The sequence below is a fragment of the Hemicordylus capensis genome, chromosome 2 (genome assembly GCF_027244095.1).
Source record: "Hemicordylus capensis ecotype Gifberg chromosome 2, rHemCap1.1.pri, whole genome shotgun sequence".
Taxonomy (NCBI): Eukaryota; Metazoa; Chordata; class Lepidosauria; order Squamata; family Cordylidae; genus Hemicordylus; species Hemicordylus capensis.
This window is the reverse complement of record NC_069658.1, coordinates 126,103,352-126,122,318: the sequence shown is the minus strand read 5'-3', so window position 1 is coordinate 126,122,318 and position 18,967 is coordinate 126,103,352. Positions and strand designations below refer to the sequence as shown.

At 43.2% G+C, this 18,967-nt stretch overlaps 1 protein-coding gene across 2 annotated transcripts in view; it reads right to left on the bottom strand.

Moving 5' to 3' along the window:
- The window catches only part of IFT74 (intraflagellar transport 74), a 116,781-nt gene that overhangs the window by 18,620 nt on the left and 79,194 nt on the right, over positions 1–18,967 (bottom strand). For both annotated transcript variants that reach the window (XM_053294789.1, XM_053294790.1), the window contains 3 exons: positions 12,910–12,963; positions 12,149–12,246; positions 8,690–8,816 (listed from right to left, as the gene is read on the bottom strand). In XM_053294789.1, the coding sequence (XP_053150764.1) occupies positions 8,690–8,816; positions 12,149–12,246; positions 12,910–12,963 (279 nt within the window). The remainder of the gene's footprint in view (positions 1–8,689; positions 8,817–12,148; positions 12,247–12,909; positions 12,964–18,967) is intronic.

The window sequence follows — 18,967 nt, the reverse complement described above, 5'->3', positions numbered from 1 at the left end:
TACCATATACTCGGTCTTATATCAGACGTTTGTATAATATGCTTTATGTAACATGTTATTCAATAAATGAAGGACAATATAAATAATAGCTTTTGCCATTGCACTATGTGACGTAAGGTCAAGTTCCAGTCTAGCCAAAGAATCAAGGGTGGGGTCATGGGTATTTTGGACAGCCTCAGATTCTCTTCTGACATTTCTTACTGGGTAGTTGTGGAGGTGAAGAAGATAAGTGCTGTAAATACTTTTATACTATGCTGTGCTTAGGAAATGGTTAATAATAATTAATAATCTATCATCAGAAATACTCTATAAAATGCTAGTGCTGACATCCAAACTCGCGTTGCATGTACCAAATAACACTGCATACACACAACAGGAGAGGGCTGATTTTCACCAATTCTCTCTCCTTGCTGCACCCTTCTGTGCCACCCAAAAATATATCTGTGCGGTCCCAGAGCCCTCAGGGACATATTTGCAGGAGGCACAAAGGGCTGCAGAGGGAAGAGGGGGTTTGGGAAAGTCATCCTTACTGTGCTGTACATGTGCACTGTTATTTAGCACACACAATGTTCATCTGGATATCAGTCAGTAGCTTTCAATCTTCACAAATGGTTTACATTAGTTTAAAAATATCTTTCCTTAAATAGACGTCTGCTGGTAAGTGGTTTCTTTCTTTCTATCAAATTTCTTTAAAGATACTACAAAATGATTTATTTGTGCAATGGCATGTAAGGATGTGGCTCAGTGGTTTAGGTTTGGTTGCCTTGGAAGGCTTACACTTTGAGTCTGTGTATTCAACTCCAGCAGTTTCCCAGGAATAAGACCCTTGCTTCAGTCCTTGACATCTCTAATTAAAAGGATCACAGGTAGCAGCACTGGGAAAGACTTATGCCTGAGACAACAGATGCGTTTGATAGTATATGGTAGCTTCATGCATGTATATGTGCACGCATGCGTGTTTATACACTTAAAATAGTATTGATATGATGTTACAGCATGTCACACTTCCTAGAAAAAAGAGCGGAAACAATCTGGAGAAGATTAAGACTATCCTCATCCAGCTACTGTCCTAGAGGGGAAAAAAGAAAAAGGAAAAAAAGAAAAGGGAAAAAAAACCCTCTCTGGGAAGAGACAGGAAGAGGATGCAGCCCAGTTCCTTCTGATATGCCACTAAATTACAGACTTCAGCAAGCAATGTGTACAAACTAGCGAATTTTGAGACAAAACTGCTTTGTGCTTTGACCCAGGGAAATATTTCTGGGAAATGGTGCCATCAGCAAATCTGTTTACTTGCAGGAGTTTCCTTTGGGGGTGGGGGGTGGGGGAGAAGGAGAGGCTTCTGCACAACGGTCTTTCACATAAAGAGTGGGTTCACCCATGAGGTAAATTTCGGTATCAGGGTCTTCTTACAGTGTGAATGGGCATCTCATAGCCCACAGGACTCTTGCCCCCAAAGATGTAGCTTGCTTTTTGTTAAGAAAGAAAGGTGTGTGTGTGTGGGGTGGTAGCTTTCATTGTTGCACAGATATGTTTAAACAATGCAATAGCAAATGTTTCCCACATATTTATTAGTGCCCAAGAAGGTGTTCATTCTCGGTTTAGAGCCTCTGGGGTCTGTCTGCATTCATGCAGGCTGTAAAATCTTATCTGTGTGCATAAACAGTGGGCTGGATTATGCCCATAAAATTTATTTGATTTTATATTATTTTTAGTTGTTAGATATTGCTACATTTGCACCTTGCTCTGTGACTGTTTCAAGGTTTTTAAAGCCTCCCTCCTTTGTGATTGCAGAAGAGTTTGAATGTATGATGGCAATGGGTCCTAAAGTATTTCAATGAAGATAGCAAATAAAAATAAGCCACCATTATGATTTATAATACACTGCACTAGGAACGTGCAAATCAGGTCGGATACAAACTGATTTGTACCCGAATCTAGCTGATTCCGGTGTGTGTGTGTGTGTGTGTGTGTGGAGGGGTGCAGTTGACACATGGCAGTTGACAGTTAGCACTGTCCAATGACAGTCAAAATGAATAAAAGAAATATAATGAATCCTGTTGTCCATTGGCTAGACTCAGGTCCAAATCGAATTGCGCCAGATTTGATTCGAATCGATTCAAGATTCGGATCCCTCCTAGTAATTCTCCCAGATTCCCAGTTTTCATTTTTAAAATGTGTGGCCACTATTTTTCAAGTGTTTGGATTCTTTGGTCTATAATAACTTTTCCTCAATGAATCCCTATAAGAATTCATTACACACCTTCATTTCTTTTATTCATTTTTACTGTTTTTGGACAATGCCAACTGTCAACTGCCATGTGGCAACTACACCCCACTCCCACCCGCAAGGCAGTGGGATACTACTCAGTTTATGGTCTAGGAATTTTTTTCAAGTGTTTAGACTCTTTGGTGTCTAATAACCTTTCCTCATAATTAATCCCTTTGAGGATTCATTACATACCAAAGAGTCTAAATACCTCAAAAATTCCTAAAATATAAACTGAGTACCCTGTGGCTTGCGGGTTGGGGGGTAGTTGGCACATGGGATGCCACTAATTCCCCACCACCCACAAAGCAGTGGGGTCAAAATGAACAGAAGAAATGAAGGTGTCCAATGAAGACACCAAAGAATCTAAACATTTCAAAAACTCCTAAAAAAATAAACAGAGTACCCCAGTGTGTGTGTGGTGGGGGAGTGTAGTTGATGCATAGCAGTTGACAGCACTGTCCAATGACAGTGAAAATGAATAGAAGAAATGAAGGCATGTAATGAATCCTCATAGGGATTCATTATGAAATGTTATTATACACCAAAGAATCCAAACACTTGAAAAATAGTGACTGCACATTTTGCTCCATACCTCCACTTCTACAAGGGCTAGAACTTTGCTTTTTTAAAAAAGTAAAGCTGGGGATCTATGTTAGGGTTAGGATAGGGTGACTTCGAATCCCCAATATTCCCTATGGCGGAAATATACAAAATCAGTAAAAACTAAGCTAAAATCATTAAAAATCTACCAAGTGCCCCATTGCCTTCAAATTTGGGTGGAAGGTGGCACTAGGGATGTGCACGTAACCGGCTGGCCCAGTTTGGTTTGCGTGCGAACTGCACTCGAACCCTACCGGGCCAGTTCGGTGGCACGGTGGAAGGTGGCACTAGGGATGTGCACGGAACCGGCTGGCCCACGGTGGAAGGTGGCACTCGGGATGTGCACGGAACCGGCTGGTCCACTTTGGTTTGAGTGTGAACTGCACTCGAACCATACCGGGCCAGTTCGGTCCGGCACCCTGGCAAACCCCCTGGAGTTTGGTTCGATTTGAGGGTGTTTACGAATGTTTAAAGGTCTTTTTTTTTTAACCTTTGCAGCCCTCCGCAGGGTTCCTGGAGGGAAAAGACCTTTAAATGTTTGCGCACCCCCGAGCTGTGAGGGGATGGGTTCTGTCTGAGGTTGGACCAAACATGGGGGGGGGGTTCGGTTTGACCCCAAATGGTCAAACGAAACCGGTTCGACCTCAAACAGGTTTGAGGTCAAACCTGTTTGCACATCCCTAGGTGGCACCCATGGAGCAGCTAAATTTGGTGCCCCTAGGACCTTTATAAGTTGTCCAAATCGATCTAAATCAGAATTGAATTTAATCAAATGCAAACAGAATCTAGGGTGACTTGGGGGGACAGATTCAGACACAAAACAAATCAGGGTGAATTGATTTGGGCACAAATAAAAAAAATCAATTTGTGCACATCCCTACACTGTACTGTATACAGACTAACACTATAATAGCATCCAGATCATCCTTGAGAAAGCTCAGGATGGCCTACATGGGTGCCCACTCCAGACAATGCTCAGCTCCACACCTAATTAGCTTCAAGAATGCTGCAGCATCGGTTGCTTCCCGACCATTCCTGCTGTGATGGTTGGAAATGAATACAGGGAAACCTTACTATCTGTGGATTCATTATCTGCAGATTTACGTATCTGCAGTTGGGAAAAAGACACCCAACCTCGGCATACGCGGGGCGGTGGGGGGTGGGGACGGACGGACGGACATCGACCTCGTGTATCTGCGGGTTGGGGGTGGCTGGAAATGACCACAGAGGTCAGTCTTGGCCGCCATTTTGTTTCTAGGAGCCTCAACATGGCTCTGTTTTAAACAAACAAGTACCCAGTGATTTGGGGCTGATTTGGGGGCATTCTCGGGCACAGCATGACTCAGGGGGAGCAACTAAGCATGGTGAAGAGCTTCCCCCCATATTTCTGCCCCAAATTTGGCCGATTTTCTGCAATTTTCGGTGATTTTCCAGATGACTAGGAACCTAACCTCCGCAATCCCATAGCCCCCAATGCCTCTGTATTCGCAGTTTCCATATCTACAGTTGCAGCCAGGAACGGAACCCCTGCAAATATCAAGGTCCTGTATGTGGGGTGGGGGAACTAAGCATTGAAATATTTTCACAAATAACTGTGTGACAGTAACTGAAATACTCTAGGTCAGGGTTTCTTAACTTCAGAAGAAAGGGACATAGGAAGCTGCCATATATTGAGTCAGACCATTGGTCTGTTTAGCCCAGTATTGTCTTCACAGACTGGCAGCGGCTTCTCCAAGGTTGCAGGCAGCAATCTTTCTCAGTCCTATCTTGGAGAAGCCAGGGAGGGAACTTGAAACCTTCCGCTCTTCCCAGAGGGGCGCCATCCTGAGGGGAATATCTTACAGTGCTCACACTTCTAATCTCCCATTCATATGCAAGCAGGGCAGACCCTGCTTAGCTAAGGGGACAAGTCATGCTTCTGCCTTAGTCAAATGTATTGATTAACTAGCCTCAAACCTGTAACCCTCCTCCTCCTCCTCCTCCTCATTATTATTATTATTATTATTAATTCAATTTCTATACCGCCCTTCCAAAAATGGCTCAGGGCGGTTTACACAGAGAAATAACAAGCAAATTTTTTATGTTACTTTAAACATTCTTTTGTTATAATTACACACGAGGTAGATGTACACAAGAAGTTATTTAATTGCTGTCTCACACAATTAGATTCTTTCCTAACATCTTTGACTTTTAACATTCTTGGGACAAGGCAGGAGAAGATGTAGATTTGTTTTGGGGAATGACAACTGAACAATACAATAGAGCAAGATTGTGCTCCCTGACTGACCAAATATCCTGAGCTAATTAAAAGATAATATCCAGAGGATAACAGGAATGGACATCAAAGGGAGAAGCAATTACAAAAATGGAGCAAGCCAAACAGAGAGCCAGCAATCTTTGCCTACAAGCAACACTTGTTCATGAGAAATCCCAGAGTTTGCTGCCCAAGCCAGGGGGCTAAAGGCAGGAACTCTTTCCAGGGAGAAGGGACTGTTTGTGACTTCTGCTGTGTAGTGAGAAGTCAAGACTCCCCAGCCATGGCACTCCTAGCAATCTTGCCTAACAAGCATACTTGCTCAAGAGCCATCCCAGAGTTTTCTGCTAAGCCACAGGGCAACAAGCAGGAACTCTGTCCATGGACAGGAACTGTCTGTGACTTCTGCTGCGCAGTGAGAAGTCAAGACTTCCCCAGCCATGGTGCTCACTCTCTGCCTCGCTCTGAGCAAACTGCCTGCTTGACCAGCCTGCTTGACTGCTAGAAGCTTGCACCCCAGGCTCCTGATCTCTAGCACCCGCATTTCCCCTCTATCTGAAGCCTGCATCGCTCTCAAGTTCCAGCAATGAACAATTCCTTTGAAGCCTTCTTTGTGAACCTGGTGAGATGCCTATTCAATGCACAGCCTAGCCTGCTCCCCACTTCCCTCCTCCCTACTAATCACTGCCACCCCCTTCCTAAGCCCCCACCTCCTTCTCTCTCTGTTTCTCTCTAAATGCTTTATTAGGATTGTTAGACAGCTGTAACTATTGATTGCACACACATAGGATAGCTAGGAACAATGCATTACACCATGAATCAGAGACATGTTTAATTTAGATGACCTGTTTGAATTTTATCCTGATGAGCAACTTTCTATAATAAAGCCCACTGAATTATTTAGGAGTGTTTTGGTCTCCTTTCTACCTTTGCGCCCAGACTATACATGGTCAATGTATAAAAGAACTGGTCACTTTGCGACACTGATGAAACAAGCCTAATTTCATATGCTAGCTCCTGAGCATATCTAGTATACAAATCAGGCTTGGTTCACAACACTTGCTAACACAAGACCAACTCTCCCTCAAGTTGCTGGACTACATCTCCAATCATCCTCAGCCATAGCCTTTGTGGCTGCAGATGATGGGAGCTGTAGTCCAACAACATCTGGGAACTCAAGGTTAAGAAACCCTGCTCTAGGTGTATATAGATAAGTGACTTAAGCGTGTACAGTTTGCTGATTCTCACAAACTAAGATATTTAAAAGTGCACAAATCTCATGCTTGAGAGACTCTAAGGTTGTCCACATGACCATTGCAACCCAGCGGGAAAGGTGTGGAGGAGGGAAGGCAAGATCGATCTTACCTTCCCCACAGATGATCTGGTTCTTTGTGGGTGGTGTGCGCTTCGTGTGCCCACACAGTCTTCAAGCAGCACGGATTTCTGGAGGATGGGAAAATAAGTCCTGGCTTCCAGGAATCTCAAAATGTACCACGTCAGCAGCATGGTGCATTGAGGGATTCCCCTTCAAGCCAGGTGCTCGAGGTGCCCAGCTCAGTGTCTGCTCAGGCTGTCTGCAGCCGAGCACACATATGACCCTGGACCTGGGGTAAAGGGTGTGCTTGTGCCCTTTAATCCAGGTAAACTTCGGGTAAAAAACTTGGGCTACCAGGGGAGGCAGTGCCAGCATCAGCCCTGATCCTGGCACTTTACATGAACAGCCCCACTCATGTAGGACTGCCCAAGCACTGCTCTCTATGTGCTTTAGCCTCTACGTGCTGTACAGCACACATTGGTACCTAATTGCTTCTGGGTGATTTAGCTAGCTCCTAGCTGAAACAAAACATATGCAGCAGTAAATCTTCATGTTATGATGGGGAAGTCAGCTGTCTTAGCCAGATGCTAAGCTAGTATTGAGTAGTTTCATATTTTCTAAAAAGATAAAAGTTGTGAACCGCCCTGAGACCTTGGTTTGGGACGGTATAGAAATACGTTAAATGAATGCATGAATGAATGAATAAATAAATAATAAAAGGTACACCCTTCTTCATGTAAATTACCATAGTGAAGTAATTTCTGTCTATACAAACCAGAAAATAGGCCCAAGGCTATATAGACAATTATACACCAAATTCATGAGGCCTTTATATGGGTTTAGCCTTAGGACTCCTAAATGAAACCTGAGCACCACCTCAGCATACTATTTTGTAAATAAATTCCAGTACTCATTACTTCAGAGGAAAGGATTAAAATAATGGTACTGTGCCCTAAAATCAAAGAAACAAAATAATAAGAAAATATCAAGCGCAGTTATGTTTCAAATGTCATGAGTTCTTATTTTATTTCAAAAATAGCAGACTGTTTATATTAGCTCTGGAACTAATATGAATACATAATATACTTACATGAAAATATGTACATGGCATAGATTCTATAGCTCATGTCATTTTAAAGAGAAAGACTGACTGTTGCAACACATCAACCCAATGTTAAGAGATCTTCATACTTTCCCACACTGTTTCTGGGCTCAAATCAAAGTGCTGGTTTTTAGCCTTTAAATGGCTAAATGTTTGGAATTTCTAAAGGTTTGTCTTTTCCAGCATGGAACTGGTTGTCAATAAAGATCTTATAAAGAGGCTATTCTCCAGGTGTTCCCACCTTCTGAAGTCAGGAGGGTGGATACAGGAGAGAGCACCTTTTCTGTGGTGGTATACAGATTATGGAACTTTCTTCCTAGTTGTGCTCTGTTATCCTTTAGGCACCATTCTATTCTCTTATGACATATGGAATCTTTTAATGCCCGTTTAGCTGCTGGTCTGTTGATCGATCTTGTTAGAAATAAAATAATATCCTGCATTTCTGCATACCATACATGCAAAGTGGCTTACGATGTCAAACATAATCAAAAATGCAAATAGCAGCTGACTAAGATAGTATCCAAGAGGCAAATAAACTGAATGGTATATACAGGAGGACCTTGCTATTTGTGGGTCCAGCACTCATGGTTTCATGTATCTGCGGTCGGGTAATTGGCACCCGATATACAAGGGGAAAAGTGGCCAAAAAAAGGGTTAAATCTGAATATCTGTGGGTTGGGGGTGGCTGGAAATGACCTTGGAGGTCATTTCCGGCTGCCATTTTGACTGCTGGAAAGATCGGGAGCCATTATACGGCTCAAAATGGAAGGCAAGAAATGCGATATTTGACCAGTTTTCACCTTAGGCCCGTGGGCGACGGTGCAGCACGGTAGGGCATCTTGAGGGGCCATTTGGGGCAATTAGGCACCATTGGGCTTGGGAACGGGGCAAAAACTGCCATTTTCTGCTGACTTTTGGTTGATTTTCTGTGTCCAGGAACTTAACCCCGCAATTCCCATTGCTCTAATGCCCTGTTAGTCGCAGATTCACTATCCACGGGATTCCCTGTGGAACAGAACCCCCGCGAATAACGGGGTTCTCATGTAGTGTATTTTATTGTGTTTATTATTGTAAGCTGCGCTCAGGCCATTTTATGGTGAAAGGTGGAACAGAAATTTTATAAGTCATTTTATATAGTGCTTGCCTTACCTGTACCCAGGTTTTTAGCAGTGCTTTGTGATTTCTGCATTTCGCTCGATTTGAAAGTGAGATCTTCCTGCAGGATCTTCAACTCTTGATTTGTTACAGAAGATATCTGCTTCATACGATTTACATCCTGTGTAATGAAAGAAAAACTGTGGAACACAATACTTTCCAACAGTACAATCATAACTGATGGCTTGTCAATGAAATAAATTGGAGCTTTTCCATATTCAGCTACAGCAACCCTTCCCCTAGGCACAATATTGTAATTGACTGGAGATAAATCTATAGATTACAGCAGTGCTCTTTTTGATAATTAGACCATTGCATTATGTTGCCTAATACGAGGGGACAGGGCTAAAGATGAACTAAATGTGAGAAGCCTGTGCAATCTGAGGAAGTTCAGCCAAAGACAGATATTAATCCCCAGTAGAAAGGTATACCAATCCTACCCCATACACTCAATGGATGACAAATAAATCTATTTGAAGGAAAACTTCAAATTGCTAATATGACAATCAGATCCTGGTTCCATAAGCAAGGCTTGCCAGTGCGAATGAATTTGTTTTCATTGTAGTGTGCAGCATTAAATTGGAGATGTCCGTTCCTTGTTAAGCAGCCTTGTGGTGAAACAAGCTGAAAGTATGACGTTTAATCTATGAAAGGGTTGCATGCAAAAACTATCAAAATGCCATTAATTAAAAATATTTCTGCAAATAACAGACTTATGAACACCCACTGATAAGGACAAGATACTTGGGACATTACGCCTTGCCACCTGTTCTCTTGACACTTGCCCCAACATGGCATATATGATCTAGCAGCGAGGTTATTGGAGAGGGTCTTGTTAAGATCTTTAATGCTTCTTTGAGGGAAGGCAGGATGCCTCCTTGTTTCAAGGAGGCAATAATTAGACCACTCTTGCATTGGATCCCTGCATTGGATCCCTCAGAATCAGGCAATTATAGGCCTGTCTCCAACCTCCCATGGCTGGGTAAGGTGATTGAGAGGGTGGTGGCGTCTCAGCTCCAGGCTACTTGGAGGAAGTGGATTATCTGGACCCATTTCAAACGGGCTTTCGTGCTGGCTATAGGTTGAGAAGTCCTTGGTTGGCCTGTTGGATGATCTCCAATTAGGAATCAACAGGGAGGTGTGACTCTGTCGATCCTTTTGGATCTCTTGGCAGCTTTCGATATCATTGACAATGGTATCCTTCTGGGATGCCTGAAGGGGTTGGGAGCGGGAGGCACGGCTCTGCAGTGGTTCCGCTCCTAGCTCTTGGGCAGGTTCCAGATGGTGTCGCTTGGAGACTGTTGTTCTTCAAAACAAGAGCTCCAGTATGGAGTCCCACAAGGCTCCATACTGTCTCCAACGCTTTTTAACACCTACATGAAACTACTGGGAGAGATCATCAGGGGATTTCGTGCAGGGTGTTATCATTATGTCAATCAATCAATCATATCAATGTCAGCTTCATCAGAAAATGGCCTAACTTCCCTAAATGCCTGTCTGGAGGCAGTAATGGGCTAGATGAGGGAGAACAAACTGAAGCTGAATCCAAAAAAGATGGAGGTACTCATTGTGGGAGGTCGAGACTGAGGAAGTGGTTTAGATCTGCCTGTTCTGGACAGGGTCACACTCCCCTGAAATGAGCAGGTATGTAGCCTGTGAATACTTCTGAACCCAAACCTCTCTCTGATTTCTTAGGTTGAGGCAGTAGCCCGGAGTGCTTTCTATCAGCTTCGGCTGATTCACCAGCTACGTAAATTTTTTGAGATAAACCTAAACATAGTGGTGCATATGCTGGTAACATCCAGGCTTGACTATTGTAATACACTCTACATTGGGCTGTCTTTGTATGTAGTTCAGAAGCTGCAGTTAGTACAGAATGCAGCAGCCAGGTTGGTCTCTGGAGCTGCCCAAAGAGATCATATTACCCCCATTTTGAAATAACTACACTGACTCTGGAATTCGCTTCCTAATGAAATTAGAGTTCCCCCTACTCTGAACATTTTAAAGAAGGAACTAAAGACATACCTGTTTAGTCAAGTTTTTAGTTCATAGTTTTAAAGTTTTGGTTTTTAGAGTTATTGTATTTTAAATTGTTTTAATTATGTTACTGTTTTAATGGTTTTTATATTGTGAACTGCCCAGGGTCTTTTGTATTGGGTGGTATATAAATGCACGAACTAACTACTAAGCTCAGTGCAACATAGCCAATGGAAAAATGGCCATTAAAAGTGCTAAAATATCAGTTACATATTAAATGGACTGGCTTCTTGGCGGGAGGAGGGAGGGAGAGCAAGAGAGAGAGAGAGAATGCATGCATGCACGTAGGTAATGTTGCTAGGTAATCTCAGAACACAGATAAAGTTATGTAAAAAGGCAATTAACTGAAGGTATAAGTTGTACTGTTGTGCTCCAAAGCTAGAAAGGGCATAAATGATTATCACTAGTAAAGGAAAGGATGAGAAGAGGCAAGGGGGATACACATTTGCAATGCTGACTCTTCATTTGTTAACTATGGTTAACAGGAAGCCTGCATTATGTCTACACTGGCCCAAAGTAAATAAAGGGTGTGTGCAAGCAGTATAGGCCAGATCTTGAAAGTCAGGAGAACTTTAACCCTTGCAGCTCTCAACCCTTGCAGCTAAATGTTTATTCATTTATCCTTTACTGTTTATCTGGCTGCTGAACTCTGTGGCTACTAGCCAGTTCTTCTGATATTGGCTTTATTTTGATTGTTTTTAATATGCTTATGATTTATTTTTGTAGTGTTTATTTTGTTGTTAACTGTCCTGAGTGCCTATATCGGAAAAAGGGTGGTACATAAATCTTCAAATAAATAAATAAATAGTTGCAAGCGTAAACTTCATTTGCTTTCTGAAGAGAAGTAGGATAATAAAATTAAAAAATACATTGGCTAATATGTGAACGTGCAGCAAGAGCTTTGCCCTCACAAGGAGCAGCTGTGGCTACGCTAAGGGCTTTCCTTGCAGTGTAGCATGTGGGGAATGGGAGGGGACTGCAATTTTCACTTATCTGCTATCAGTCACCAAGGACATATTGCTGCAGAGCTCTCAGGGCTTTGCAACCCCCAGGGGCATATTTCTACACAATAACAGGGCTATTGTGGAAGAGAAGCGAAATAATAACGTCCCCCACTTTCTTTCACTGCTTTTTGCCCTTTTTTTCCATTCAGGAACTTAACCTGCTGTTTTCCATAGGCACAATGCTTCTGGCATTCCTCACAGTAGTAGGCGAGGAATGGAACCCCTGCAAGTGACGATACCAACACTTGAGGCTGATTGCTCTTCATTTTATTTAAAATTAAATAATAAATTCATTGTTTATGAAAAGGGGATAAAAGCCTTACCCTAGGAACCTTTACTCAATAGCAAATCACAGTGAATTTGATGGGGGCTTACTTCCAACTAAGGACTGAAGCCAAGCCAAGCCACTTACCCTGCTTGAGTGCTCTAAAAATGCCACAATATTGGCTTCTATCAGCGCTTTCCGTTCCAGTTCCTGGATTTTCGACTCTTCAAAAGATTCAAGAAAGTCTAGAGATTGAAAAACATGATAAGGGAGGCTGCTGTTTATAAAAAGAATGACGACAAGTCCTGAAATGTCATTTGCAACTATAAGTATTCTGAATTTAAAAGCCAAATAATAACAATAATATAAACAAACGATTTAAAGCAAATTAAATAGAACAGCAGATAACTTTACCAGTAAATTTCATGTGCATGAAAATTTAGAATGTGAGCCAGTTTTTTGTTGCTTTTACTGAACTTGCTACTATCTAAGTAGTGATCAAGCAATGTCGACTTGCATGTGGGGCATCTTAATGCACACATTAAGATCCACACATATAACTACCCTCCTGTTCTCGTCAACAGATCAGGGAAATGTTTTGCACATGCAGTGAACGTGCATGTTTAGATACAGTATGAAGACACAGTGGTTTTTCACAATTGTACTGTTGGTAACCGAAGTACCAGGAGAGATGCTCTCAAATGGTAAACATTCAGAACAGAAACATATTTTCATATATACTGTTGAAAAACCAGACACCATGTGGGGAAACATCTCCAGATAAGGTCACATAATTAAAACTAGATATCTGAGAGCTGTTGATTTGAGAGAAATGTGTTTTACGCAAAGATGCCTGCAGTTTGACAGTACCAGGATACAATACATACTGCAGATAAAAAACTACTTACCATCTATGCTTTCTTCTCTCTTCTTCAGCTCCTTGTATTTCATATTTTTTTCACCTAACACAGCAATTTAAAAATTAAATAATTATTTAAAAGTAGAAAAACAAAACAATTACAGCATGCTGGAAAAGTCTATTATTTTTGTTCCAAATTCCTAGCCTTAAACTGGGTACAATTTTCACTGATCACAGTCAGAATTCTGCCTTCTGTCAGATTATGCAGTTTGTCACTACCCATTGGCTGACATCCCACATCGTCAGGACCGCTGCACATGTGGAAAGCAGTCCTGTGGTGCTGCAAAAGAGGTCAGTTGCACAAAGACTTAAAACAGCATCTTCACAATTGTACAGCACTACTTTCAGTAGAAAAATTTTCTATAGCATTTTACAGAATTCAAAGCAATTTACATTTCTTAGTTATGCTTAACAACCTTGTAAAGCAGGTTAAACTGAAATAAAGTGAAACTTGCGGCTTCAAAGAGTTTGAAATGGAGTCTGCCATGTCAAAAACACCATTACAAGGTGCCATTGTGCTGAACAAGGAAATCTGGTAGCAGGAACATTATGCCCTGCACTACTGGGATAACTCTTAAGCGGAGGGAGGTTTGCTGCAGCACCATACAGAGAATGGCCAGAAAGGTACAGGGAGCCAATAAGGGCCTGGCAGGTCCTATATAATTGCTACTTCACATTAGGTTCCTCAGCCTGAGCAACCTTTTGCAAGACTAGTCATACAGATTCATGTGCCTTGCCTTTCCTTTCCTTAGAATGCTGCCTTTTGGAACCAGACCTTGACTATGTGCATGCCTCTGGCCAGTGATCTCTCTTTGATCTCTCTGGCCAGATTCTTTTTTTTTTTAAATTAAATTTTTATTAATTTTAACAATATCTTAACATTCACAACATATTGAACAAATATGGACTTCCCGCTCACACCTCCTCGTGAATTACCAACTATAGAATTAACCCTTGCTATAATAATAATTCAAAACATAGATCTAAACCTTACAAACACGATTTTGATCTACCCAGCCTGCTAATATTACTAGATATCAAACCCTGTTGTAAAATCTCTCTGGCCAGATTCAGACGTAATGGAGAACTACGGTAAAACGTGGCCGAGGTTCTAACTCCGTTATGCCTGAATGCGTGAAACTGTGGTTATGGGCCGAAAGCAACCTTCAGTTTGCCTCACCAAACTCCAATTTGAACCTTAAGGTTTGTCGCCGACAACTACAGTTTTGCCGCCAAAGTGCTACGTCTGATTGCTGGCGCAGTTATAACCATGGTTTCCCACCTATTCCAAACCTCAGTTATATAGGCGGTGGTGCAGACCCACCCAGGGATATGGCCGCTCATTGCCCTTTAAACTACTGAAGGCTGCATGGGGCAATTGCTCACACTTGCGGCAGCAGTTTGGGTTGGAGATAGCGAGCACCTGCTCATGAGAGCCCTGCTAGTTTGCTGTCTGCAAAAAAAGTTAAACCTTTCTTGATCAAAGCTCTGTGTTCCTTTCCAATCAAAGTGTGAAGGTTTCCCACTCACACCTGGCCAGTGGCATGGAGAGCAGGAAACAACTTTGGAGTCTGAGATGGGGATGTAAGGGACATGGGACCCCCCTTGCATGTGCCATGGGAGTTCCAGAAAGGCTTGTGGGGCTGGGTGTAGCTGGGAATGCACCTAGATGTCCCCCAATAGGGAGGGGGAGAGGGCAGTGGCCATTGTGGGAGGAGTTAGATGGGGAAGGAGGGCACATGGGATCCCTCTAATATGTATGGTGCAGGGCAATGAGCGCTTTGGGGGGTAGTGTGCTGCCGAGAATGCAATTAGGCCCCCCTTGGGGGTGGCAGGGAGTTGTGAAGGGACATGGGATACTCCTTGCATATGGTGCTTAGCTGGTGGGTGTGTTACATAAGGACATAAGCACAGTCCTGCTGGATCAGGCCCATGGCCCATCTAGTCCAGCATCCTGTTTCACACAGAGGCCCACTAGATGCCACTGGGAGCCTCAGGCAGGAGTTGAGTGCATGCCCTCTCTCCTGCTGTTACTCCCCTGCAACTGGTACCCAGAGGCATCCTGCCTTTGAGGCTGGAGGTGGCCTATAGCCCTCTGACTAGTAGCCATTGATAGAACTCTCCTCCATGAAGTTATCTAAACCCGTCTTAAAGCCATCCAGGTTGTTAGCTGTCACCACATCTTGTAGCAGAGAATTCCACAAGTTGATTATGAGCTGTGTGGAAAATTTCATGGGATGAACCCTGGTTCTAGTCTTAGGTGAGAGGGAGAAGAATTTCTCTTTCTCCACTTTCTCCATACCATGCATGATTTCTGGAGCTTCTCCAGATCCGCCGCCACTTTGGTCTCGAGGGAATTAACTTGTTTCCTGAGAGCCAGGAGCTCCTTGCACCAAGCACACACCCATGACTTCTGCCCATGGAGCAAATAGTCATACATGCGACACTGTGCAATACACTGGGAAGTGCCCCCTCTCCAGCTGGCTTTCTATCTTCATAACTGGTTTTGTTGGCTGTTCACAGTATTTGGAGATAGTTTATTCACAAATTAGGTCTTAACTGTATTGGTGCTATTTATATTTTCAAACTTCCTTTATCAAGAATATGAAGGAGGGAGTCCTTTCAGAGCAGCCATGTAGGGGAGGAAGGCAAGTGGCAACAATTGTGGTAACAAAGCCTGGGGGTGCTCCCAAGAAACCCAACCTTTTCTGAGGATGTGTGCCCCTCCACTGCCAAGTATTAGCCCCACGTGCCACTTTTCTGCTCTAGGCTTGTTGAGGCAACAGAGCTGGAAGTCCAGTGAGGAAGGAGTTAAACTGTCTTCAGTGTAAGGAGTCTGGGCAGCAAAGCCAGAGCTAGCTGAGCACGGACAAGCCCCCCCCCCCCGAGACTGTGGCCAATCACATTAGGGCAGCAGATGCGGTGATGCCAGGACGTGGAGTTTGCTGGTAACTTGTGGAGACGGGATGTGGAGCTTGCTGGGCCAATCACATCAGGGTGGCAGATGCAGTGACAGCCAGGACGTGGAGCTTGCTGGTATCTGGCTCGGCAGCTGAGCAGCAGGGAGGGGCTCCCTTTTGCTGGAACTGGAATTTGGCGGGCCATGGTTTGGTAAACATCTGTGGTGTGATTAGGAGTTCCAAATTCAAACTGTGGCCATGTTTACTGCAGTTATCTGTTACATTTGAATCCAGTCTCTGTTTGATGTCTCTGTGCCCTGACTTTGACCTGACCTATGTACTTGCCTCTAGTCCCTTTAACCATCACTTGTTGTTTAGGACCAGACTTCGGCTTGACCTGGTCTACACATTTGCCTCTGGTCCTTCTAACAGACAGCTTACAGGCTTGACTCCACAGGGCCCCAACAACTATCTCCCTAGCCCATAGTAATTTTTTTCAGGGGGGGTGGTTGAGAGATATGGGATAATTGATGAAGATAAAGCTAAGTACTGTGTACTAAAGAATGTGTGACATTCCTAACTCCTAGCTGACCACAGAAAAGAATTTTGAGGCCTTTGTCTGCAGTGTTGCCAGACACTTTGGGATATCAAACCTCACTCAAATGCACATATCTGAAGTAAAAGAAACGTATATAAAACTATAAGTATATAAGACAACAACTTTGAGGACAAGTCTTCTAGAAGATTCTTAAAGTCAACGAGCCTGTGCATTTCCCTAGGGCACATCTGTATCTTTTGTTCTTCAATTTGTTTCAATGGATCTTGAACAACTAGGGGCTGATTGAAGACCAAGTGTGGACATCTTCTGAATGAGATGATAAAGACATTTGGGGTCTTTTTTGTTTTGTATTGAAGAAGACATTCAGTACGCAGGGATAAAGAGATGTTTTGTATATTTTGATGTAAACTACCCAGAGATGAAAGTTGAGGTGGTATACAAATTTGATAAATAAAAAAAAATATTTTATAAGTGTATCTGAATATGAATTATCATTTTTGCTGATTGTTACATTAATACTAAGGACAGAGGTGCTCTTACCCCCAGACCTTGGAGCCCCAGTCCGTGGCCTCAAACGTCCGGTGGGGGGGGGCTCTAAATATCCAAGGGGGGCTCCTGCTACCACCCTGCCGAACCTCCAATCTTTTCCCTAATTTTAGTCACCATGTGCTAAATGTGACATCACGGGCTTGCAAAAGGATCTATTCCAACTGCACAGGTGGACTGGGGCACCTTGCAGTTCTCAAGGGCTGCTGGGCCGGATGGAGAGGCCCAGCGGCTGCTCCTCCTGCCGCCATGTGGTGGGGGAGGCCTGCTTGGCTCATCCCCCACCCCCCGGGCATACACATGGTGGCTAAAGTTACGGAAAAGATTGGCACTTTGGCATGGTGGGGCAGTGGTGGCAGGTTTCTTTCTTTTTTTATGAGGTGGTGCCTCACAGTGGGGGTGGTCCAGGTACCTAGGTGCGCCACTGACTAAGGAATAGAAGAAATCTAATTTTTTTAAAATTAATTTAAAAATGTTGGTAGCTGCCTAAGTTTTATAAGCACAATAATAAAATAAACGAAAAGATCAGCTAAATATAGATACATCAGAGTCCAAAATCCCTCCACCCCTTTCCCCTCAGTATTCTATCGACATCCCCTTTGCTACAAAATATAAACATGTGCATTGGGCCCAAGGGACGGTGATTTTCCTTAAGCTTCCTTGCAGCTGTGATCCTGTTCCTGGCTGACTCTCCCTTTCATGGCACAGGAAAACTTTGTAGGAAAACCTTTTGCCTGAAAAATCCTGTTCAATCTTAAGACAATCATGGATACATTCCTAAACTGATAGTACCAAGAAACTGAGGCCATTCTCACGATCAGTGGAAAGCGGACTAAAGCCCGCTTTCCCCAAAGCAGGCCACCCGCTTACCTACCCCTCCCCTTAGCCCAGGTTAGCGGAGTGAGCGCTCCGCTAACCTAGGTTTTGTGGTTGTGTATTGCCACGGTGTGGCTCCGCACTGCGGCAACACATGAGGAGACCCCCAGCCGGGGGGCTACTTGTCTCTCCAGCATGCCCTGCGCACTTGCGTGGGGCATCCTGGAACTTCCAGGGGCCATGCGGCCCCCAATCCCCGCAGCTCCCACTGGCTCCATGACGGAGCCGGCAGTTGTGTGGGCGGCTGATCCGGCTGCCCAGGGCTGCAGCAGTGCTCGTCTGCGGGGAGAGCAGGCCATTTTTAAAAGTTGTACACAATGATAGAGCCTTACAACATGCCATGTATTTGGGCAGGTTGGGAACACAACTGTCTGTATACAAGGAGTATGTGTCCAAACATTTATTTAAAAAAGAATTAAAAACAAAATAGAGTGATTTGTGCATTAGCATTAGGAAGCAAAACATGGCCTGGGGATTGAAGAGCTTATAATTTGGGTTGAATTGGGAAGCTGATGTCTGAGAAATACTTGTCCAAAGGTCTGCTAGTTGCACATATATTTGAGTCTTGTACTATGTTCTTAACGTACCATGTTCTTACCCTCTTCTCTGTGAAGAAAACTCATACTAAATTTCTACGCAGCTGCATGCAAAATTTGCTGGGATTTGACCACCAGCAAGTGTTAACCAGGCACGATACAGTACTTACAGTAGCCTTATCTTTAAACCTTTAGAATAACTCAACAGCTCCCTACCCTACAGCTTTATCCATAGAGTTTTAGTCCTATAGCAATTTTTACAATCCTACAGCTTTTACCACCTCTATAGCTTTTAGTAATTTTTATAGTTTTAACCTCTTTTTAATGTTCTGGTATCTGCTACCAATGAGAGTGCCAGAACACCACAGACCTTTTACTATCCTATAACTTAAGCTTATTCCTATAGACCTCAGTAATTATTATTATAGTTTTAATTTCCTTTAACTATAAAACCTTTTTAGTTTTACATAGTTTTACGCTGCAATAGCTGATTTATTGTGCTTACAGTTTCTGTGTTCTGGTTGCCTTATGCTGGTCAAAGACAAAAACAAAGATTGATTTGATGATGATTTGACACTACATCAAAGGGTTTTTAATGATATTAGAAAGGACGTGAACAAGAGGTAGCTG